This window comes from Cherax quadricarinatus, chromosome 65, assembly GCF_038502225.1.
Source record: "Cherax quadricarinatus isolate ZL_2023a chromosome 65, ASM3850222v1, whole genome shotgun sequence".
In the NCBI taxonomy this organism is placed as follows: domain Eukaryota; kingdom Metazoa; phylum Arthropoda; class Malacostraca; order Decapoda; family Parastacidae; genus Cherax; species Cherax quadricarinatus.
Genome location: NC_091356.1, coordinates 21,290,581 through 21,316,612, shown reverse-complemented (window position 1 = coordinate 21,316,612; position 26,032 = coordinate 21,290,581). Strand labels below are relative to the sequence as shown.

Genomic DNA, 26,032 nt, shown 5'->3' with positions numbered 1-26,032 from the left:
GTCCTACTAAAAAACAGAGACAGGTGTCAACAACAGCGTCCTACTAAAAAACAGAGACAGGTGTCAACAACAGCGTCCTACTAAAAAACAGAGACAGGTGTCAACAACAGCGTCCTACTAAAAAACAGAGACAGGTGTCAACAACAGCGTCCTACTAAAAAACAGAGACAGGTGTCAACAACAGCGTCCTACTAAAAAACAGAGACAGGTGTCAGCAACAGTGTCCTACTAAAAAACAGAGACAGGTGTCAACAACAGCGTCCTACTAAAAAACAGAGACAGGTGTCAACAACAGCGTCCTACTAAAAAACAGAGACAGGTGTCAACAACAGTGTCCTACTAAAAAACAGAGACAGGTGTCAACAACAGCGTCCTACTAAAAAACAGAGACAGGTGTCAACAACAGCGTCCTACTAAAAAACAGAGACAGGTGTCAACAACAGCGTCCTACTAAAAAACAGAGACAGGTGTCAACAACAGCGTCCTACTAAAAAACAGAGACAGGTGTCAACAACAGCGTCCTACTAAAAAACAGTGACAGGTGTCAACAACAGCGTCCTACTACAAACTTACGAACAACTGGGCTGCAATAAGTCGCTTATATTACATTTCCTTCACTCATATTTTTTTCCTGGTAATCCATCTGACGTGAATAACGAGCACAGAGAAAGATTCTGTCAAGTTACAGAGTTAAATGAAATTTCTTAATGCCTGCTGATTTCTGCTGGGAGATTCAACAAGATCACGCAGGTACAGACAACAGCTAACATACCCAGGCTATGGAACTATGAACTATGGACTATGGAACTGAACTCTCCAGGCTGAGGGACTGACAACCTCAAATTCTACGACTTCAAGGGTGATGGACTGATTACATCGTCTTCACATCTCTACTGTTCCTGCCTACTTTCTGTATTCGACTGAAGAAGCCTACTGTGTAGGCGAAACGTTTCGGAATAAAGTTGCCTAACTGTTGCCTTTGTGTCTTACATACCTAGGCTAACATTTTTAAAATATTTGTGTTGTTAAATGATATTCTTACATTTTTCACAGTTAAATCGATGTATATTTGAAAAGCTTAGAAATCTTATATTTTGTTCTTTCACATTAGTTGCATATGGAAGGTTCATCTAAGCAGTTTTATTTTCAGGAAACGATATGTTTCTCAAAAACTATTCTCATAATTTTAATCAGTTACGGTGATTTAGTATATCGAACTATGAAAATTATTTACCATTTTCCAGTGAATAACGATGTTAAATTATGTTTCATTAGAAATGTAATCATAATTTATTCAAGCTATAAGGAATTTTTTTTTACAGGTAATACCCGGAATTAATAGGGTAGGGGTTATATTTCCGACTAAATGTAGGAACATTCTGTAGGAACTGCAAGTTATCTTGCAGGCGCTCCCGGTCAAGATCACTATGACACCTGAGTAATATAAAAAAAATTTCAACCCACTAGGTAAAACTTTGTAGATAACTTTATAGCAAATACAAATTAGTTTCTTAATAGAAAATAGGTAATAAACATACATACTTATGGTAGTTAAATAAACCAAGAGCAACAGACTGGAAGTTGTGTTGTTGACATGGCAACATTTTCCTCATTTGTATTCAAAAGATCGTGTGGACAATATAGTCTAGTGTCAATCGTGACTAGTTAATGGGGTTAAATACCCGACCTACATATTTTATCAACTTCTGATATTAAATAAGATGTATCGAAGACGTATCGTCGTGAAGACAGGCGGAACAGATAATCTCTACGTTGGAATTCCTTTTAAAGCTTGCATCATCATCTCACATGTAGGGAGACAGTGGGTGCTATATGGAAAATGCAGCCTCCATCTGTTACTACTCTACATTTGTTTTCGCTACAGATCAGCGGAAATCATTGTGAACATAACGAAAAATATACATATTTTAGATCTGAAGGAATATTAAATAATTTTAAATTGACCCATGCCATACATAGCAGAATTTAGCTAAAAATAATTACGGTACTTTACGTGAGGTTAGGTGAGGTTTCAGAGTATACCTATTCTGCAAGCTCGGCTTATTAGCAATATATATATATATATATATATATATATATATATATATATATATATATATATATATATATATATATATATATATATATATGCATATGTGTGTGAGTGTGTGTGTATGAGTGTGTGTGTGTGTATGAGTGTGTGTGTGTGTGTGTGTGTGCGTGTGTGTGTGTGTGTGTGTGCGTATGTATATGTGTATGTGTGTGTGTGTGTGTGTGTGTATGTGTACTCACCTATTTGTGGTTGCAGGGGTCGAGTCATAGCTCCTGGCCCCGCCTCTTCGCTGATTGTTACTAGGTCCTCTCTCTCCTTGCCCCATGAGCTTTATCATACCTCGCCTTAAAACTATGTATGGTTCCCGCCTCCACTACGTCACTTTCTAGGCTATTCCAAGGCCTGACTACTCTGTGACTGAAGAAATACTTCCTAACATCCCTTTTATTCATCTGCTTCTTCAACTTCCAATTGTGACCTCTTGTGTCTGTGTCCCATCTCTGGAACATCCCGTCTTTGTCCACCTTGTCTATTCCGTGCAGTATTTTATATGTCTGTTGTTGAAATCGTAGCCGTTGCTGATGATGGGGGGGGTCGCAGGTGTTGGTGACAACCCACCGGCTCGTTCTTCACAGATTTTCTATCTTTCAATAATCCTTCCAGATGACAGGAAAGCAGGTTTTCTCCACTGCAATGATGAGGGGTTATATACTGCTACTTTCATATACAAACAGGTAAGTGGATCAAATTTTGGGACATCTCAGAACGTTAGTCCGTCTCCTTCAATTCTACTCGTTGATTGGCAAGTGACCCTCTCTGTCATCCAAGCTGGAAAGATAGACAGGTTACCCACTGCTTAAGAAATCACTCTCCATGATAAGTACAATACCTAAAAGACGTGGTGATTATTACAACAGTCAACTTAGAGCAAGACTGAAAGGACTAAGTTTATTATTGGTCAAAAGTGAAGCTTTTAACCAATAAATCCACTAGAATACAAAGGCATGTACTTACAGTTGTGCTGGGAGCTGTGAGTCTAGTGATTACTGTTTGGACCGGAGCCCAACACGTCACCTTCCGGGGGGGAGGGGTGGAAGGAGAGGAAGGGATAGCGGGAGCTAGACTGACCCTACCTTAACAAGCAGCCGGCAATCAAACTATCACTTTCGGGGTGGGGGGAAAAAGGGGGGGGATAGCGGGAGTTGGACTTACCCTACCTTAACAAGTAGCCGGCAATGAAACTATTGTTACTATATACTCCCTTGCTACTCCTATCTATTGAACTTTTCCCTCACACTCCCCCATACCAATACTTATAGTCAAGGAGTATAAGAAGAATAGGCGAGGAAAAAGTTCTAACATGTGGAAGTCACATAAGGCAACAAATCTTCTACTGTCACGACTTAACCAGTCAGAGAAATAATTGGATGAACCATTGATATACACAATATGGAACTTAAAAACCTGGAGTGCCAATGTCCACCTCAAGAGGCGACTGTTGGTTCCCTTAAAAGTTTCTAGGTATATCAAAGGTTTGTGGTCCGTTTCTAAAATGAATTCTTTTCCCAGCAAATAAAATTTAAGTTTGGAGATACCCCACACAAGGGCTAAACATTCCTTTTCTATTGTGGAGTGTCTCGTTCCTGCGGGAAGGAGTTTCCGGCTTAGGAAGCATACAGGGAAGGGAGTACCATCATGGTATTGTAGTAGCACTGCACCTAAGCCAGTATTGGAGGCATCAGTTCTCAAACAAAATGTTTTATTAATATCTGGAATCTTAAGTACAGGGTCTTTCGTGAAGATATTTTTAATCTCATTAAACTTTTCCCGAGCTACGTCGGAGAGTTCAAGAGGTTCCTTCACAGACTTTTTAAGGAAGTCGGATAAGATGCCTGTAAGATCAGTAAGGTTCGGGATAAACCGTGCATAAAAATTTACAGAACCAAGAAAGCTACACATGAGCTTCTTGGTTTTGGGGAATTTAAATTCTAATAAAGCTTTGATCTTACTGGGGAGAGGCTGCAGAGAGTTATTAGAAAGTATCAGTCCAAGATATCTAATCTTGTTATACCCAAGGAAGCATTTCTTCGGCTTGGCAGTGAGGCCATGTGAGCGTAACCTACGCAAAACTGATGTTAATGTTTGGATATGTTCGCCCCACGTGGATGTCATTACGTAAATGTTATCAAAATAAACTGAAACATTTGGCATATTACCCAAGACCTTTCTCATCAGTCTCACGTAGGTAGCACAGGCAGTTACCAAACCGAAGGGCATAGTTCTATATTGCATCAGTCCTTGGTGTGTAGGAAAAGTGGTGTACTGCTTAGAAGAAGGATCTAACATTACTTGATGATATGCCTGCGCAATATCAATCTCTGAAAAGAAGGAAGAGTCATAAAATTTGTGTAGATCGCTATCTATTAAGGGCATAGGCTCAGCATCCCACCGAGTTATAGCATTAAGGCCTCTGAAGTCAATAGCAAGTCTATATGAATTATCCTCCTTCTTAACCATGACTACTGGTGAGCAATATGCAGATACTGAAGGTTCAATGATCTTTAGTTTTAATAATTTGTCTACCTCTCGGTCAAATGCATCCCTAAGGTGAACTGGAACTGGGTATAATTTTCGTTTGATAGGATTGTCCGTCACTAAGTCAATCTTATGGACTACCGTGGAGGTAACACCTGGAATATCAGTAAAGACGTCTGAAAAGTTACTCACACATTGAAGTAGTTCATGTCTCTTATGGTCATCCAAAGATTCATTAATATTAATGTTGGTTGCGCCCGAGTGGTCAAGAGTCACCAAGTCATGTAGTTCTTCATCATAGTCTAAGTTAGAGGTGTCAATTACGCACACCTTACATTCTTCAGTTGTCTTATCAAGTTCGTGTGGAAAAACTAAGTCAAAGTTATTAAGGCAGTTAACCGAATTTCTTCGGTAATATTTCTTAAGGATGTTGATATGATAAAGCTTAGGTTTCCCCTTGACTTCTATGAGGTAGTCAACTTTCCCACAAATTTTTAATACTTTATATGGACCTTTCCATGCTACTAATAATTTATTTGACTTGATAGGCAAAAGTACCAGAACTTCATCTCCTACTTTAAAACTTCTCCTCTGACTTTTGGAATCAAAATATGTTTTGTACTGGTCCATTGACAAGCTTAAGTTTTTCGAAACTATGTCAGAGGTCTCCTCAAGTTTGGATCTAAGGTCAAGGAGAAACTGGTAAGAAGACTGAACCTCAGCATTTACCTCCTCATTAGTCCATAAGTCATGAAGGATGGACAATGGGCCTCTGGCCTGTCTACCATAGAGAAGTTCAAAAGGTGAAAACCCCAAAGAGTCACTGGGAACTTCCCTCATGGCAAACAAAGCACAGGGTAGGTAACGATGCCACTCCTTAGGTTTAAGGGAGCAAAGTTTCCTTAAAATGGACTTGAGAATCGAATGCTGGCGTTCAATCCTCCCATTACAGCTGGGATGATAGGGTGTGGTGAAGAGAGGCTTCACTCCCAGAAGTTGGTATAGATGTTGCATTAAGTCAGATGTGAATTGTGTCCCACGGTCAGACAAAATTTCTCTAGGGATGCCCACTCTGGAGAAGATGGACAAAAGGGCTTCAGCCACCTCTGTAGTAGTTATGGTCTTTAAGGGAACGGCTTCAGGGAAACTCGAAGCATAATCAACTAATGTTAATATATATCTATGTCCCCCAGATGAAAGTGGAGATAAAGGACCAACGATGTCAATAGCTACTCTTTCAAAAGGTACCGTAAAGACTGGCATTTTGACCATAGGTACTCGCCTGGTACCTCGGGAGGATGACAGTTGGCAAACTTTACACGATCTACAATAGGTAGTGACATCTGAGGACATTTTTGGCCAAAAATAGGTTTCCCTAATTTTATTTAAGGTTTTACGATGCGAGAAATGTCCGGCCACTGGCAGGTCATGAGCCATTTTAAGAACAGTCTCTCTGCATTGACTTGGAACAACTAAGATGGAATAGTCTATCTCATCTGAATTTAATTTGAATACTGACTTGTACAAGATACCTTTTATATATTCAAATTTATATGAAAAGTTTTTCCTTTGGATAACTTGATTTTGTTTAGCGGCATTATGGCAATTCTGAAGAGAAGGGCAATTACGTTGTAAATTGACAAAGGAGTCCTTCGATATATCTAAAGGCTTAAAGTCAGGGAAAATCAAAGGATGGATAGTAGGAGAAGCCTGGGCTTTGGTCTGAGCCCTAGTCAAGACATTTATGGTATCGGAGGTGATATCTTCACTTTCATCTAACAAGTGAACCGGTGATCCTACTACCTCGCTTTCGAGAGTAGCATCACTGGTTTTTAATCCCACATGAATCTCACGAGACATTGTCTCATCTGAACTTTCGAGGGGCTTCTCTGACTCTACAGGAAGAGGATCTGAAACACTTATGTCCATCTTTGGTGATGAAAGGTCAACCTCAGAAGGAAGAATGGCACCTTTTACATTACCTATTAGTACGGAGCAAGAAGTGATGGGAGCTAGTACGGCTTCAGACCAACCTGTGAACCATTTAGACCTAATGTAACAACGGATGGTAGGAAAAGTGTCTGTACGGCCCAAGTAGTCTGAAAGTATAGCAGAGGAATGAGTTTCTTTAAGATTAGGGAACAGCTTATCAGAAATGACTATACATGTGCATCCAGTGTCTCGTAAAATGGTAGATACATTAAGTCCATTAACTGTTCCTGAACAGAAGGGTGCTTGGTCATTACAGTCTTTAAAACATCTTCCAACTTTTTGGACCTTCTTAGAAGGACAATCTGGACGTTTATGTCCCTTAACACCACACAAATGACAAACAGGAATAAAAGAAGTCACTTTACTTTCCACTAGAGGCTTTGATTTCTTAAGGTCTGATGAACCCTTGCCCTTAGGGTTCGATCCCTTTAGGTCTTTATAGGAATTGTGAGCCTCAGCATACAGGTCAGCAGCCTCAGCAACTTCCTCAGCTTTAATCAGGTTACGTTCTCTAATGAATGTTCGTATCTGGTGAGGAAGAGCTGTCAGGAACTGGTCAGCAACCATGAAGTCTCTAAGAGATTCATAACTGTGATCAATTCCTGAACTCTCTATCCAAAAGTCGAACAAACGAAAGAGTGTTACCTGTAACTGTTGAAAGTTCTGGCCAGGCTGTAAGGTGGCATACCTGAAATCTTTCCTGTAAGAATTAGTGGTTTTTTGATATGCTTTAAGGATTGCCTTCTTCAGTAGGTTATAATTACATATGATATCCTGCGACAAAGTTGCATAGATATTCAAGGCTGTACCAGAAAATAACATTCCTAACCTGGTAGCCCAGGTGTCAGCAGGCCATTCACAGAGGGTAGCGGTATTTTCAAACCTGATAATGTATGAAGTTATGTCTTCACCCTCTGTGAAGGGAGGTAAATTAGGTGTTGGAATATGTGCACTAGCTGCACGTTGTTCCATTACTCCTTCATCTAATTGCTGTTGTGAGAAAGTTAACTTTTTATTCTCTAATTCAAGGCGAGCTTGTTCGAGCTCGCGATCCTTTTCTCTCTCCCTTAACTCATATTCTCTATCCTTTGCTCTTTCCTCAAGTTCCCTTAATTTAACTTGTTCCTCACGTACTTTAGCTCTTTCCTCACGTTCTCTAGCTCTTTCCTCACGATCAAGTCTATCACGCTCTTTTTTGTCTTCTCTCTTCTCTTTCGATTCTCAATCTCTCCTTTTCCTCTTCTCTTTCGATTCTCTCTCTCTCCTTTTCAATTCTTTCCTGGATTTTAGCACTAATGAAAGATTCTAAATTTTTCCCTGTTATTCCTAACTTACTTCCAGCGTTCATCCAAAACTGGTATTCCTCCATATTTGCAAGAATAACTTAAACTACCAAGGGAAAATGAAACGGGTATTAAAGAAAACGGAGGGTTCAATTCCTGCTCCGCTCAAACTGTAAATAAATCAGAGGGCTCGATCCCTACTTCAATTAAACAATATGTATTAATGAAAACGAAGGGTTCTATGCCGGCTCCGAGCAAACAGTAAGTAGAATGGGGTCCCTTGACCATCCAATCTTCTCACCAACAAATCAAGAGTGTCCTACGACAGTTCCCTTGATATAATAAAGAGCTCAATGAAACAAATTGTCACTGGAAAATCTCGGGTCCCTAGAGTCTAATCCTCCAAAGTGTTTCAAGCTCGAACAAAAAGGTGGCAGAATTAAATATTATATCCTGCCTGACTTGACTTACAATAAATTGAGACTATAACAATCACCAAATCTTTTAAATACCTGTACTGTAGTCCTACCATAGAGAATGATTACTCATGGCTGGTGGTAACCGTCTGTGGTATGCGGCGTTGAAGTTCCAATGGTAGATTCGAGATGGAATTGAATCTTGATTCAGTAGAGTTGATCCTGGCAAGGTCGCCACTTGTGAAGGCTTACTCAGCTCTGTAACAACTTCAGACAGTATTACCAAAGCTGGCTCCTCCTCAGGAAAATTAATGAATAGAAAAAGAACAAAAACTGACAAACATAAACACTTTATTATTTAGAAAATATAAAATATAAAACACTTAAATATGAAATATTGATCCTACATTAAAGAAAATGAAAAATGAAAAATATAAATGATAACTGAATTCAACGCTAATATAAATGTATATAAAACGTGGGTGTCTGGTGTTGGTGACACTGCGTGTTGTTGAAATCGTAGCCGTTGCTGATGATGGGGGGGGGGGGGTCGCAGGTGTTGATGACAACCCACCGGCTCGTTCTTCACAGATTTTCTAGCTTTCAATAATCCTTCCAGATGACAGGAAAGCAGGTTTTCTCCACTGCAATGATGAGGGGTTATATCCTGCTACTTGCATACACAAACAGGTAAGTGGATCAAAATTTGGGACATCTCAGAACGTTAGTCCGTCTCCTTCAATTCTACTCGTTGATTGGCAGGTGACCCTCTCTGTCATCCAAGCTGGAAAGATAGACAGGTTACCCACTGCTTAAGAAATCACTCTCCATGATAAGTACAATACCTAAAAGACGTGGTGATTATTACAACAGTCAACTTAGAGCAAGACTGAAAGGACTAAGTTTATTATTGGTCAAAAGTGAAGCTTTCAACCAATAAATCCACTAGAATACAAGGCAGGCATGTACTTACAGTAGTGCTGGGAGCTGTGAGTCTAGTGATTACTGTTTGGACCGGAGCCCCACACGTCACCTTTCGGGGGGGGGGGAAGAAGGAGGGGAAGGGATAGCGGGAGCTAGACTGACCCTACCTTAACAAGCAGCCGGCAATCAAACTATCGCTTTCGGGGTCCGGGGGGGGGGGGGGGAAAAAAGGCGGGAATAGCGGGAGCTAGACTTACCTTACCTTAACAAGTAGCCGGCAAATAAAATAGAAATCCTTAGGGCTAAAGAGAAACATTTTGCTTCTCAACAGGAAACAGGTAACCGGGTAGACATATTTTATTTGGATTAAGCCATAAAGTTTTTTCTTAAATTTTTGGAGAAAGATCCTGATCATTTTTGTACATTATCTAAGAAAACAGCAAAATTGCAGCTGTAGCCACACCGTGAGTGGGCAACACTCGTACGAACCCAGTGTGGAGAGGGTTACAAGCAGGTAGTTCTCTAGATGACCATGAATTTTCGACAGATGAACGATATAGTTTTGTTTGCCTATCAGATATTGCCAGAGAGTTATAGGCAGAAGATTAGAAGGTTAAAGTTTCAGGAAGGTCAATCCTTGGTGGAATATATAAAGATATCACCGCTTACAAAATGGTCCAGTTTCAAGGAAGTGGTTGGTGATTATGAGGGTGCAATTAGCTTATTTTTTTAGATTTTTTTTTTTGAATGGAGTACCTCCTGACCTTAAGGCATGGCTTGAGGAAAAAGTTTCTTTTGGTTTTGACCATAGTTTAGAGTTGGGCATAACGTTTCTAGCCAAACAAAATTTTAAATTTCTATATTCGTTTTTATTCTCTTAATTCTCACATTTTACATAGTCTTTCGTCATCCACTTAGTCAAACAACCCAGTTAAATTTAATTGTGTGCTCATGTGTGTATGTGTAGAGGTGGTTTATTACTGTACAGAAATGTAAACCTTCGTATCGCACCTTGAATCTACCGTGACCCCAGATCTCAATCTCTGCAGATTGCATATCCCTTCCTTCATGAGTGCACCTTCATCACCTTGGCTACTCCAGGAATGGATCCACGCCAGAGCGCCGTCTTGGGTAACGTGCTCAACCCCGCCTACGTTCCTGTGTTTATCGACTTCCCCAAACCCATGAGCATCTGGCATCGCTTTCTCAACACCTTGGTTCACATTGGAAGGGTGTTTATTTGGGACATGTGGGCCATCGTGCCCTTGATTCAGAAACAGGTGAGGAGCATACAGTTACTGATCAACTTTGATTGTGTGTTTTATAGAAAAATATTCTATGCTTTTGAAAAGTAATTTGTGTCAGTTTTATTGCACAGTGTATTACAGGTATGGAATAACTTTGTGTAACATAAGTTATTTTTGGGAATGCCTGACCTACGTACTGTAACATTCTGGTAATAATCTTCAGATCTCAGCTCAGTTCCCAGAGCTACCACCTTTGTTGGAACTTGAGAGGAACATGAGTCTAACACTGCTCAACACCCACTTTTCTATAGGCATGACACTGCCTCTCCTGCCCTCACAGGTGGAGGTGGGCGCCATGCACTGCCGCCCGGGTAACCCTCTGTCTCAGGTGAGTCTTCTTAACTGCCAGATTAAAATCTGTTTTTTTTCACTACTGTTCTGGTTCATTGACACATGTCAGTCATACTCTACTGACTGCTGACTCGTATCACTTGCCCTGCTTCTCGTAGCTCACGTCTGTTATACTGTTCTTCTGATATATAATTCAGATGCATTTTCTGTAAGTAATTCATACTAGGAAAAATGCAGCAAGCGGTTTCTTATAGGAACTGGAGACTTGGATCACGGGGGCTGGATCTTCCGGAGTCATCTACTTCAGTCTGGGATCTGTCACGCGCAGCTCTTCAATGCCAGTCCAGTACCGTGACATCTTCATCGGGGCTTTTCGCAGGCTGCCTCAGAGAGTTATATGGAAGTATGAAGAAGATTTAGAAAATGTTCCTGACAATGTAATGATCAGTAAGTGGCTTCCCCAGCAAGATATTCTAGGTGAGTTTTAGCTACTACAGTAACCTTTGTGATGGCGTCGGCATATTATTTGCTAGACAGTATTGCATATGGTATAACTAGACATGCATCGATAGTTATATGATCCCCGTATTGAATAACTCCAATTCCCTATACATTATTTCACAGGAAATGAATAAGGAGAGGTATTCATGTTATCACCATGGACACTAATACCCAATTTCTTAAAAAAAAAAAAAACACCACTAACTTTGAAGGTGGAGTAACGAGACATGCTCATGTTATCTCAGTCTGAAGGCGCTTATAATTTGCATTATCAAATTATCAGCGTTGAAGAATGAATCCTATTAAATGAGGCGCTCCCAATTTACTGCATGAAATTAAGTTATAAATTTTCCCAGTTTTTCTATGAAAAATGGAAATTTGAGACTTACTCGGGTCCAAGTTAATCCATAAGTGTATATAAAGACTGACCAGCATTTAAGATTTGAATTGGTGAAGAGATAAGAATACTTGAAAGAAATTAACTAAGTACATTTCATTCATACTGGGTGCATATACCATTTTATCATTGTAATTTAGGGTACAAAGATGACTTAACAAAGAATAAATATACTACCGAATTCAAACACTGACATATTTCTGGTCAGAAGACACACTTTCTATTTTTTTTTTTTTTATGAAACCAGTTTAAAAAAAAAAAAACACGGAACGTGTGTGGTTTGAACCCATCGCGAATGAGCCGTAAAACTCCATGGTTTCAACCCCCCACCCGTTCCTTGTGTTGTTTTCAGTCTTGTTATTATGATTTCATGAGTGATGAAACCAGTGTGATTAATACAATTGGCATATCAAAAGTTTCTCAATATAATATCAAGGCAAAACTTCCCCGAGGAAAACTCATCAGCAGTAGACGCTTAATTAAAGCCGACCAGACGAAGCATTCTGCAGTTTTTGCACAGATTCCAACGAAATTTGCAACTACCGTAATGCTTAACCCATAAAATATTGATGTCATTCACAATCCTTTTGCTGTAACTCGGGGTCATATAGTGTACGTGAAATATATGGAAATGTATAAGTGGTTCAGAAAACCGACAAGATGATAAATAAGACACTTAAGGTGCAAAACTTTGGAATCTTTATTTTGGAAATGTTTCGCTAATCAGTGGCTTCTTTAGTCCAATGCAGAGAAACAGAGGAAGATGTGAAGGAATTTGATGTAATCATTCCCTAAGTCTGGAGTCGATGCGTTCAGTCCGTCAGTCTTGATGAAAGTGTAGATATTCACGGAAATGCAACTTTTATACTGCAGACAGATAAGGTGGAGTGGAGCAGTAGTAGACGGAGTCACCAGTGCTGAACAAACATCTTAACCTGGCTATCCTAACTACTGGACCACTATGACAAGGTCTTAGATGTACTGGAGGACAAACAAAATGGAGATGTAGTATACACAGACTTTGCGATAGCCCTCGACAAGTGTGTCCATGGTGTAATAGTTCACAAAATGCCTGAAGAAGGAATAACAGGAAAAGTTGGTAATTAGATCTCTAACTTTCTAACAAACAGAACACAAAGAGTTATAGTAAACAAATTAAAGTCATAGGTGGCTACAGTGAAAATCTCGGTTCCACAAGGCACTGTACTTGCCACCATCCTGTTGCTTGTCCACATATCTGAAATAGACAGAGATGTAAGCCACAGCACCGTGTCTTCCTTTGCAGATGACACCCGAATTTTCATGACGGTATCATACATCGAAGGCTCTGAAAGGTTCCAAGCGAACATCAACCAAATCTTTAAATGGGAAGTGGAAAATAATATGAGGTTCAATGAAGAGAAATTTCAGTTTCTCCGATATGGAAAACTCAAAGAAATTAAAATCGTGTAGGAGTATAAAACAAATTCCAACCACACAATAGAGAGAAAAATTAATGTGAAGGACCTGGGGGTGAGAATGTCAGGGGATCTCAATTTAAAAGATAACAACAATGTTTCTATCATATCTGCTAAGGCAGGAATATTGCTGTACAGTAATTGCCACTTTCAAAGCAGACGAAATTGCTGACCTGGAGAATGTACAAGGAACTTCCACGGCACTCATAAATACGATAAAGTACTTAAATTACTGGGAACGGTTGAAGACCTTGATTTGTATTCCCTGGAATGCAGGAGAGAAAGATACATGATAATATATACTCGGAAAATCCTAGAGGGACTAGTCCCAAATTTGCACATGAAAATCATCCCCTATGAAAACAAAGGACTGGGCAGGTGAAGCAACATTCCCCCATTGAAAAACAGGGGCGCCACGAGTACACTAAGATACAACACAATAAGTGTCAGGTGCCCAAGACTGTTCAACTGCCTCCAAGCATACATAAGGGGGATTACCAATAAACACCTGGCTGTCTTCAAGAAGGCACTGGACAGGCACCTAAAGACAATACATGATCAGCCAAGCTGTGGGTCGTACGTTGGTCTGTGTGTGGCCAGCAGTAACAGCCTGGCTGATCAGACCCTGATCCACTAGGATGCCTGGTCACAGACCGGGCCGCGGGGGCGTTGATCCCAGAAACCCTCTCCAGGTATTTTTGGTGTTCTAAATAATATACTCAAACTCTGTCAGATAGCTACATCTTGGGATCTTGGTTCAGGGATTTCTGTAAAGCTTGTCTAACCTATAAGACTGACCTATTTCCAGTACTGGGATTTTCCACTGGTGACTCCACCTACCACTGCTCCACCTCATCTGCCTGCAGTATATAAGTTCCATCTCCGCTAATTTACTCCACTTTTACCAACATTAATGGACTGAACACATCGAGTCCAGGCTGAGGGAATAATTACCTCAAACTCCTCCACATCTTCCACCGTTTCTCTGCATTGGACTGAAAAAACCACTGCTTGGCGAAACGTTTCCAGAATAAAGATTCCCAATTTTTGCAAAAATGTCTCATTTATCATCAAGAGAAAATAAAGCGGTAATATTAGTGCTACACACTCCATTAACAACGCCAACTTTCTTCTTTGAACTTCTTTCAACTGCAGAAGAGATATGCCTCGGCATGATAGTGGTTTTCTTTGCACTTAGCAAATCAGTATTATAATTACACATTGTAAACTATGCATGGAGATAGACTCCTTATAACATGTCAGTCACACAATGTAAACTATGCAATAAAATAAAAGTTTGAATTTGAATTTGACATCGTCCTGCTCCAAAGTATCTCCATTAACTATAGAAAAGGCATTCTTTCGTGTTGCATACAAAGGATATACGCAAGAAAAAGGCATTCTTTCGTGTTGCATACAAAGAATATACGCAAGAAAAGGCATTCTTTCGTGTTGCATACAAAGAATATACGCAAGAAAAAGGCATTCTTTCGTGTTGCATACAAAGAATATACGCAAGAAAAAGGCATTCTTTCGTGTTGCATACAAAGAATATACCCAAGAAAAAGGCATTCTTTCGTGTTGCATACAAAGAATATACGCAAGAAAAAGACATTCTTTCGTGTTGCATACAAAGAATATACGCAAGAAAAAGACATTCTTTCGTGTTGCATACAAAGAATATACGCAAGAAAAGGCATTCTTTCGTGTTGCATACAAAGGATATACGCAAGAAAAAGGCTTTGTTTCGTGTTGCATACAAAGAATATACGCAAGAAAAAGGCATTCTTTCGTGTTGCATACAAAGGATATACGCAAGAAAAAGACATTCTTTCGTGTTGCATACAAAGAATATACGCAAGAAAAGGCATTCTTTCGTGTTGCATACAAAGAATATACGCAAGAAAAAGGCATTCTTTCGTGTTGCATACAAAGAATATACGCAAGAAAAAGGCATTCTTTCGTGTTGCATACAAAGAATATACGCAAGAAAAAGGCATTCTTTCGTGTTGCATACAAAGAATATACCCAAGAAAAAGGCATTCTTTCGTGTTGCATACAAAGAATATACGCAAGAAAAAGGCATTCTTTCGTGTTGCATACAAAGGATATACACAAAATCAACCATTAATGTGGTCATGGTTCCTGATCGACTACTGGTCACATTCTGTAATCCAACTTTGATTGCTGTGCTACAGAAATCCAGTTTAATTTCCCCAATACTCAACTTTAAAAATATATTTTCTTTATATTGTTTGTTTGTTAAATTATTTATATATAGAGAATGGACATATATTCGCCTGAAAACGTACAGAGAAGGATGATAAAATTGATCCCATGTATCAGAAATATTTCTGATACTGCTTGGTTAACAGTGGCAGCACGTGTAAGGTGACTAACAACCAAGTAACTAATTGGTGAATAGGGCCAGCAGGTGTAAGATGACAAACACCCAGGTACCTATTTACTGCTTGGTGAAGAGAGAGCCCTTGGTTTAAAATGACTAATACCCAGGTACCTATTTACTGCTTGGTGATGAGAGAGCCCTTGGTTTAAAATGACTAACACCCAGGTATCAGCTTACTACTATGTAAACAGTGGTAGTAGGTGTAAGATGACTAACACCCAAATACATATTTCTTTCATAATACCTCCTTTCTCTCAAAAAAAAAAAAAAATCCTAAGACATGCAGATTTGTTTAAAAATTACTTTAGTTCATCAAAATTACTTTAATTATATTTTAGCTAATATTCTGCATATAATTTTATGATTGGCATAGTTGCAATGATTCTTTTATACACACAATTTAGAGACAGGAAATATTTTGTAACTGAAAATAATTATATCGTTTTACATTAGCTAGTTTTAAGAAAAAAAATCGTTTACCTTGATTTTTTTTAACTATGATTTTTCTCTTGTATTGAGGGTTAATTAAAAAAACATAGGCTGATAAAATTGAATGCAGTAATACTGAAAGAAAAATAAATAAGAATAACGTTATTATTATACAGAGTTTGATTACCAATTAGTGCATCCACGGAAACAAGAAGTTTTTAGAGCAACATACTGCAGTTGGCCAGGATTTGAACCCGAGTTGTCCAGGCAGCGTCCTGGGAAAGTAGCAAAACTCCCGATGCCTTACACCACTATACAACCCTGCCACAAGAAGACTGTAGGTGTCCATTGAGTACACTATACATCATTTCACCATACACTGGACACATAGACTGGTAAGTTTAGGGACTAATTTCATTCTCCTCCTGTGTAGATACTAGTCTCACGAGCAGTACAAATCATTGGATCCACGGAACCAAGTGTTTTTTAAAGGAAAGAACCTACTGTGATTGTCCGGGATTTGAACCCAGATGGTGTACGCAGCTTCCTGGGAGCTTACTACTCTGAGCTTACCACTTCCCGAATGTGCCTGGCGTTAGGTGGAAACATATCTAGAGTTCTCTCTGGACACCTAACGTCTTCTTGTGTCATGGTGGAGTAGTGGTCTAGGACGCTGAAAGTTTAACTAAATTCTCAGGAGGCTTCCTAGACTACTTGGGTGCAAATCCCGGACAGTCACATTATACTCTTTCCTTTAAAAACCACTTGTTTCTGTGAATGCATTAATTTGTGTACTGCTTGTGAGACTGGCATCCAAACACGGGGAAAATTAAATTAATCCTTGAAATGCCTTTACGAAAGTCCCCGTCGTCAGGGCTTGATTGTGTAGTGGTCTAGAGGCATCGAGAATTTAGCTCATCTTAACAAAAGAATATATCTTTGATTTTATGTAATATTCAGCAAATTTAATCTGATTTATGATATAGCTTGTAGAATTTGTTTTAAAATATACTTTAGATTAAGTTACGTTAAGTGAAGTTTCTATATTACGTTTCGTTCCAATTATTTTTTTTATACTATTGTCAAAGCAAAAATATATCTAGAAACCCACCCACAATGGCTCACCTCAGCTCTCATAGACCCGTCCGTCGCCTAGTCCACTCCTAAATATTTAGATACATTCCCTTCTTGCACACTTCCTACTCCTAATCTGATATCTAATCTTTCACTACCTATTTATTTATATAGCTTTAAAAAAACAAGATTAATATAGGACAGAATAAGCCTTTCTTTGGAAGAATGAAAACACTGTCTTCTGAACGTAACATCAACTAATTCTGCGTTCACAGCTCATGACAACGTGAGAGTGTTCATCACTCACTGTGGTCTTCTCAGCATGCAAGAGTCCATCTACCATGCCACGCCCCTTCTTGCCATACCTGTCGCTGCAGACCAGCCCAAGAACAGCATTTTTATAAAGGACTCTGGACTGGGAGAGTATCTGGTGTGGGAAGAACTAACTGAGGACATGATCGTCAGTACCCTCACCAAAATTATTACGGACCCTTTGTAAGTATGTCTGGTAATACGTTTTACAGCAAGAGTTTTTTAAAACCTGTGTCAGTCGATGCAGTTGTGATCCAAAAAGTCTTATAAACACATAATTTTTTTAATAGAGGTATTGTAGCCTTGAGGGCTTAGTAGCTATGAACATTGGTTTGGTAATTTTAGGACCGTGTTCTCGAACTCCATTATTCCTTAAGCTGTTTACAGCAACACAATACGATTGTCTCCTAGAAAGGAAAATAACTATGTTTCGTCTCTAATCTTGCTCGAGGATGATTCTGTTAGGAAATCTTTCATGGTAGAATCAAAGTAGCATTGAATCAGAGAGATAAAGCACACAGTAGGTTCCACGCACAATACACAATATTTAGAGACCTAGATATAGCAGTGACGTTGATCCTAGTGAAAGTTGCACCAGTGCTTCTGAAAATGGGAGGAAAAAGCACTGTGTGACTGCTAGCTGTGTTAATATCTACATTTTAAAAAATAGTGAACAATTTTCAGACATGTAGAAGATAGCCAATGTTGTCCCTAAACTGAAAAGCACAGGTATGTAACACTGAGTTACAGCCAGTAACTGACACACTTTATAACGAAATGGAATATATATTCAGAAGAGTGGTTGAACATATGGACAGAATTTGTTTTGAGAAACACTCAGCATAGTGTTCGAGAGTGTATATCTTGTATATAAAACCTGCTTGGGTATTAAGACACCATAAAACGTGAGATGGTTGCGTTGCATTTTCTTGTACTGATAGAAGGTATTCGACAATAACTCACGAACGACTTGGTATATCTGAGAGGTACTACTCTGGCTCAAAGATGACGAAATAAGATGAAACGGAAAGGTATCAGAACTGACAAGTGTGATTCGAACCAGTATCATTTCTCAAAAATGTGAACATGTTGGAAGATACAGTGTCAGTCCTATTGATATCAGTGTAAAGAGACGATGCATCAGTAATGACGAGGAAAAAACGGAGAGGAGAAAAAAGGCTACAGTTCATCCTAAATGAACAGCAGTATTAGTCTGACTAATGTTGTATGAATTCACCTGCCAAAAGAAACCGATTAAATGACAACAATCCTCAGTAATAAAAAAAAATGTAGGGTATCTAAATGACAAGTACCAAGCATATTGCCCTGGGCGCATGTCAACCAAATAACCTCTGCAGAAAATGGAAGTCTGACTGTCTAAAAATAGCTGTCAAGAACCTCATCAAATATTCTGATACAGTCAGGATCCTGTATCAGATAAGGTATATTTTGAAACGGAATTAGTTTCATTATTATTTTTATCATTGTTGTTATGAGCTCTTATTTTTTTAAACACCATCAGTCTGCCACAGAGGGAGGGTGTCCCGAGAAATACGGAAGAACATGTATTACCCTTCATTCAATAGCTCTCTTGCCAGAAGTGAACAAATAACACTAAACCAATGCCTGGGTAGTTGGAGGGAAATTAGGATCGATGCAAAAACAAGAGAGGATGAATCAAATTACTCGTATGATGTGGCATACTAAGAATACGTTACAATTTATTCGGCGTATTTCACACACCCATATAGGCATGCCCTCCCGACCAGGAAGCAGGTGCTATGGGTACAAGGACTAGAGGCTCCCTCGTTATGCTAGCACCATGATTCAACAAGCCAAACACAATGAAACCTGCCAAAGTTGAGAAGCGGTTCTCACCGTGTCTCTTGCTTGCATCGCCTTATTGTACATATCCTCTGTATATATATTGTACATGTTTACAGAGGGGCCACGGATATATCAGATCACTTTTTAAAGTTGTAGCTACAATAGGAATAAAAGTTAGATGGGATACAATGAAAATGGAAACAGCAAGTTAGAGAGAGATGAAGGTTTATAAACTACAGGAGGAGGCAGTAAAGTAAGATATAAACAACTATTGGAGGATAGATGGGCTATTGAGAGTATAGGCAATGGGGTCGAAGATGTATAGGATAAGTTTACGAATGTACTGTTAGTGTTCAGCACAGGTTTGTGGTTACAGGAAAGTGGGTGTGGGTGGGAAGAAGAGCGATTGGTGGAATAATGATGTAAAGATGATGTAAGAGAGAGAAAAAGTTAGCATATGAGAGGTTTTTACAAAGTAGAAGTGATGCAAGGAGGGAGGAGTGTATGGAGAGAAAAAGAGAGGTTAAGAGAGTGGTGAAGCAATGTAAAACGAGAGCAAATGAGAGAGTGGGTGAGATGTTATCAACAAATTTTGTTGAAAATAAAAAAAAAGTTTTGGAATGAGATTAATAAGTTGAGAAAGCATAGGGAGCGAATGGATTCGATAGTTAAAAATAGGAGAGGAGAGTTATTAAATGGAGATTTAGAGGTATCGGGAAGTTGGAGGGAATATTTTGAGGAACTGTTAAATGTTAAAGATATGGAAGCTGTGATTTTGTTTATAGGGCAAGGAGGAATAACATCTTGTAGGAGTGGGGAAGAACCAGTTGTGAGTGTGGGGGAAGTGCATGAGGCAGTCGGTAGAATGGAAGGGAGTTAAGCAGCTGGGATTGATGGGATTAACACAGAAATGTTAAAAGTACGTGGGGATATAGTTTTGGAGTCGTTATTGCTTCATTTACTAAATGTATGGACGAGGGTAAGGTGCTTACGGATTGGCATAGAGCTTGCATAGTTCCTTTGTATAAAGGAAACGGGGACAAAGGAGAGAGTAAAAATTATAGGGGAATAAATATGTTGAGTATACCTGATAAAGTGTAAGGTAGATTTAATATTGAAAGTATTAAGAGTAAGACAGGCAGCAGGATAGCAGATGAACAAGGAGGCTTTAGGAAGAGTAGGCGGTGGGTATACCAAGTGTTTGCAGTGAAACATTTAGGTGAACAGTATGTAGATGAGGGTAAAGAGGTTTTTGTGGCATTTATCTATTTGGTAAAGGCGTACGACTGGGTGGATAGGGAGACAATGTGGCAGATGTTACAAATGCGTGGAATAGGAGATAGGTTATTGAAAGCAGTGAATAATCTTTATGACGATAGTGAGGCTCAGGTTAGAGTATGTAAGCGAGAGGGAAATTATTTCCCAGCAAAAGTAGGCCTTGTGATGAATGGTTTTGAAAATCGACAAGTTGAAGAATTGAGACACTTATGCAAGATATGGGAATCTTTAATGAAGAAACGTTTCACCACACAGTGGCTTCATACAGTCCAATACAAATCTGAAGGGTGTAAGGAGAGGAGGAGTTTGGGGTAATCAGTCCCTCAGCCTGGAGTCGATGTGTTCAGTCCATTAATCTTGTAGAATGTACAGCATAGTGCCGTAGATGTGGCTTATATACTACACACAGGTGAGGCGAAGCAGGAGGAGGCAGGATCATAATGGTACCATCCACTAGTCGAAGTAGGTCTTCGTCCAAACGCTGGACAAGCGTCAGGCACTGCAACATTACGGGATCTTTGTACAAAGACTTCTTCAACACTTGTCCAACCTTTGGACGAAGACCTACTTCGACTTGTGGATGGCACCACTATGACCCCACCTCCTTCTGCTTCGCCTCACCTGTGTATAGTATATAAGCCACGTCTACGGCCCTATGCTGTACTTTCTACAAGATTGATGGACTGAACACATCGACTCCAGGCTGCGGGACTGTTTACCTCAAACTCCTCCTCTCCTTACACCCTTCTGATTTGTATTGGACTGATGAAGCCACTGTGTGGCGAAACGTTTCTTCAGTAAAGATTCCCATATGTTGCATAAGTGTCTCAATTCTTCAAAAGTAGGCCTTAGAAAGGGATGTGTGATGTCACTATAGTTGTTCAATAAATTTATAGATGAAGTTGTAAGAGAAATGAATACTCGGGTGTTCACATGAGGTGTGGGATTAAAAGATAAAGAATCTAACACAAAGTGAGTTGCCACAGTTGCTCTTTGCTGATAACACTGTGCTGTTTGGTAATACTGAAGAGAAGTTGCAGAGGTTGGTGGATGAGTTTGGTAGGGTATGTAAAAGAAGGAAATTAAAAGTGAATATAGGAAAAAGTAAGGTGATGAGGATAATAAAAAAATTAGTTAACAAAAGACTTTATATCAGACTGGAGGGAGAGAGTATGGAGGAGGTGAATGTATTCAGATACTTGGGTGTGGACATGTCAGCAGATGAGTCTATGAAAGATGAGGTGAATCTTAGAATTGACAAGGGGAAAAAAGTGAGTGATACACTTGAGGAGTCTGTAGAGACAAAGAACTTTATCCATGGAAGCAAAGAGGGGAATGTATGAGAGTATAGTTATACCAACGCTCTTCTTTGGGTGTGAAGCATGGGTAGTGAATGTTGCAACAAGGAGAAGGCTGGAAGCGGTGAAGATGTCAAGTCTGGGGGTAATGTGTGGTGTGAATGTAATATGGAGAAGCCGTAGTTTGGATATTAGAAGTTGGTGTAGGATTATCAAAACTATTATCCAGAGGGATGAGGAGGGGTTATTGAGGCAGTTCGGACATGTAGAGAGGTTGGAACGAGATAGAATGACTTCGAAAGTGTATAAATCTGCAGTTGAGGGAGGGCAGGGTAGGAGTCAACCTAGGAAAGATTGGAGGGGGGGGGTAAAGGAGGTTTTGTGTGCGAGAGGCTTGGACTTCCATCAAGCACGCTTGAGCCTGTTAGATAGGAGCAATGGAGACAAATGATTTTTAGGACTTGATGTGCTGTTGGAGTGTAAGCAAGGTAACATTTATGAAGGGGTTCAGGGAAACCGGCAGGCCGGACTTGAGTTCTGGAGATGGGAAGTACAGTGTCTGCACTCTGAAGGAGGGGTGTTAATGTTGCAGTTTTATAACTGTAGTGTCAGCATGCCTCTGGCAAGTCAGTGATGGAGTGAATGATGATGAAAATTTTTCTTTTTCCGACCACCCTGCCTTGGTGGGAAACGGTCGATGTGGTAATAAAATAGAATATATTGTACATACATTGTTTGCGTTTGCTGGTTCGTACCTTGGTTATTGTGCTACAACCACGTGTGAAGGTCTTTAGATTACACATGCGCTCGTAATGGATGAAAATCCCATTACCGGATTAGAGGAACCTCCTTTGAGGTTTAAAAGTAAAGTGCTAATGTTTGCGTCTTCACTAGTCCCGTGCATAAGAGAAATAGTCGTTGAGGATAGACTAAAGGAACTGATCCTGACGTCATTAAAGGATGGAAGTCCCATGGGAGACATGAGACAATGTATAAACATTGTCAGAGGTCTTGTTCAGGTGGACCGAAATGACTGTTTGAGAGGAAAATGGGTTCACAAGAGCACATCTTGAAATTAAACTCTCATGTGTGAGAATGATTCAATGTTTGCGGTTCTTCCAGAACTTGGCTTTATTAAGTACACAGAAACACACAGATATGTATCTTAAAAGGCTAACGAGCACCCAGAGGTACCATATTTTCCGGAATATAATGAGCTCGTATTTTTGAACAATAAGTCTTGGAAAAATCACGCTGTGCCTTATGTGATCAAGATCAAGGTCATGGGTAAGCTTGGGGTTACACTTTAGCATAAAGTAATAGGGTAATTAACCCTTAAATGTGATTACTGATTTACCCTTATGATACTTCTGTTGTACGCCTTATATGCTGAAAAATTCAGTAATTTTGGGACAGATAACCCAAGCAACATTAATAATATAGGTTCCAATGTGTGTGGGAAAGATTGAGATGTGCAGGAGAAGGTTCACAGAAAATATTTTTTTCATATAAATATTACAATGACAGGTGATAGTTAGATGCACCTGATCGTAAGTAAATCAGTGAACTCTCAACTAGGCAGCCCAGGGAAAAGGCAAACCAGCTAAAATATTTCTGAATCCATGTATTCTTTTACCCCAATATGAATAATTATGTACACTATGTAGAGAGAGTAAATGGCACCTGAATATGCCAGGTGTTGAAGACTTTGACACAAGTTACCATTAACAAACAGTGGATATTTGAAACCTCTCTGATGAGGGCTTCTCGAGTTATGGGTGAAATATTAACGAAGAGTTTGAGGAAGATAAAAATAAAAAGAATCAGACAAACGCTTAATGTTTCCCCTTCAGGAACATCTAGTTAAGTAAGTGCAAGATTCACTGCTGACGAAAAAGATTCCTTAAGATGCAGGATTGTAAATAATCACTCTTCAGAAATTTCAATAATATTAAAAAGAATGTCGGCTCTTGAAACATACAGAATAATGGTTCAGCTTCTTGTCAGGAAGCTTCTTGCACGATTTCCCACAAAGCAACAACTCATTTGTAGATGATGTAAAACAATTAAGAAGAATTAAAATTAGATAAACTCCAGGAAGACATTATCACAGATTTGCTAAAAAAAAAAAATGTGTCTTCTCGAGGGCAGCAGCAAGATCATGCAAACTGGAGAAGGTAATGGCAGAGTACAAGAGAGTAAAAAGATTCTGGGTAATATACAGTACACCGTCGATTAGCATGGTAGTTACATTCCTAAAGATTGAATGAAAGCCAAAAATTGTGTTAAAGAAACTGAAGAACTTATGGAAGAAATCGGTTGCGTTCCTATTAACCTACAAAAATGTGAAATATATTTTTAGGTCTCTAAATTATAAAAAAAGTAAATACAAAAGTGACATAGCAGCAAAATCCAAGTCAGTTCCGAAGCTGTTGCACAGTCACATCAGGAGGAAAACAACCACATAATCAGGCTGAGGAGCAGAGATCACAAGAAACAACCGAGAAGTGTGGGAGGAGCTTAACAAGAGATTTAAAGCAGTATTTTCAGTGGAAACAGAAAGTACTCCAGTGGTGGGGTACACTGCAAAGTGCTGGACAAAATACATATATCCAAAGAGGAGGTGAAGAGGCAGTTATGTGAACTAGATGCCTGAAAGCGATGGGGCCAGAGAGTATCTTTCAGTGGGTCCTGAGAGAGGGAGCAGAGGTGCTTTGTGTACCACTAATAGCAGTCTTCAACACGTCTATCGAAACTGGGCGACTACCTGAGATATGGAAGACAGCAAATGTTGTCCCAAGTTTTAAGGAGACAGACATGTAGCATTAAACTACAGATCAGTGTCACTGACATGAATAGTAGTAAACTCATGGAGAAGATTATCAGGGAAAGAGAGGTGGAGCACCTAGAAAGGAATGAGCTTATCAGCGACAACCAGCACGGATTCAGTGACAGATAATCCTGTGTCACAAACCTCCTGGAGTTCTGTGACAAGGTGACAACAGTAAGACAAAAGAGGTCGGCAAATTGCATTTTATTGCACTGTAAAAAGGCTTTTGATACAGTTCCACAAAAGAGCTTGGTACAAAAGCTGGATGACAGGCAGGTATAACAGGGAAGGCACTGCAATGGACCAGAGAACACCTAACAGGAAGGCAACAGTGAGTCATGGTATGTAACGAGGTGCCGGAGTGGGCGCCTGTGATGAGCGGGGTTCCACAAGGGTCAGTTCTAGGGCTGGTGCTGTTTCTGGTATATGTGAGTAACATGACGAAGGAATAGACTCAGAAGTGTCTGTGTTTGCAGATGATGTGAAGTTAATAAGAATTCAATTGGAGGAGGACTACAATGGTATCTGGACAGGCTACAGGCCTGGTCTAGCAACTTGCTCCTGGAGTTCAACCCCACCAAGTGCAAAGTCACAAAGATCAGGGAAGGGCAGAGAAGCCCGCAGACAATATACAGCCTAGGGAGGCCAAAGACTACAAACCTCACTCAAGGAAAAGGATCTTGGGGTTAGTATAATACCGAGCATATCTCCTGAGGCTCACATCAACCAAATTACTGCTGCAACATAGGGGTGACTAGCAACCCTAAGAAAAGCTTTCTATATCTCAGTAAGGAGTCGTTCAGGACTCTGTACACCGTGTACGTCAAGCATGTATTGGAGTATGCTGCATCAGTTTGGAACCCACACTCGGGCAAGCACGTCAGGAAATTTGAGAAAGCACAAAGGTTTGCAACGAGACTAGTCCCGAAGGAGAGGTTAAAGGAAATTGACCTGACGACACTGAGGACAGAAAGGACAGGGAGAACATGATAACAACATATAAAATACTAAGAGGAATCGACAATGGGCAGAGACAGAATGTTCCAGAGATGGGACACAGCAACAAGGGGTCACAATTGGAAATTGAAAACTTAGATGAGTTACAGGGATGTTAAGAAGTAATTTTTCAGTCCAGAGTTGTCAAAAATGGAAGTAGTGGAGGCAGGATCCAGGCATAGCTTTGAGAAGAGTTATGATAAAGCTCACGGAGCAGGGAGTGAGTGACCTAGTAGCGACCAATGAAGAGGCCGGGCCAGGAGCTATGAATCCAACCCTGCAACCACAATTAGGTGAGTACATATATTACGCAGAACCAGTTAGAGTAATCGTTAATTTTCTTTTCATCTCTTTTGTGATCAGGTATAAGGAAAACGTGTTGAGGAAGTCGATGCTGCTGAAGGATCAGGTGACACCACCCAGGG

General features: G+C 39.7%; 1 protein-coding gene across 8 annotated transcripts in view; it reads left to right on the top strand.

Annotated features, from left to right (window-relative positions):
• LOC128700465 (UDP-glycosyltransferase UGT5) overlaps window positions 1-26,032 on the top strand; it is an 86,817-nt gene that overhangs the window by 60,311 nt on the left and 474 nt on the right. For all 8 annotated transcript variants that reach the window (XM_053793690.2, XM_053793689.1, XM_053793687.1 and 5 more), the window contains 5 exons: window positions 10,253-10,483; window positions 10,674-10,838; window positions 11,056-11,278; window positions 17,342-17,561; window positions 25,971-26,032. The exon at window positions 25,971-26,032 is cut by the window's right edge and continues 474 nt beyond it. In XM_053793690.2, the coding sequence (XP_053649665.1) occupies window positions 10,253-10,483; window positions 10,674-10,838; window positions 11,056-11,278; window positions 17,342-17,561; window positions 25,971-26,032 (901 nt within the window). The remainder of the gene's footprint in view (window positions 1-10,252; window positions 10,484-10,673; window positions 10,839-11,055; window positions 11,279-17,341; window positions 17,562-25,970) is intronic.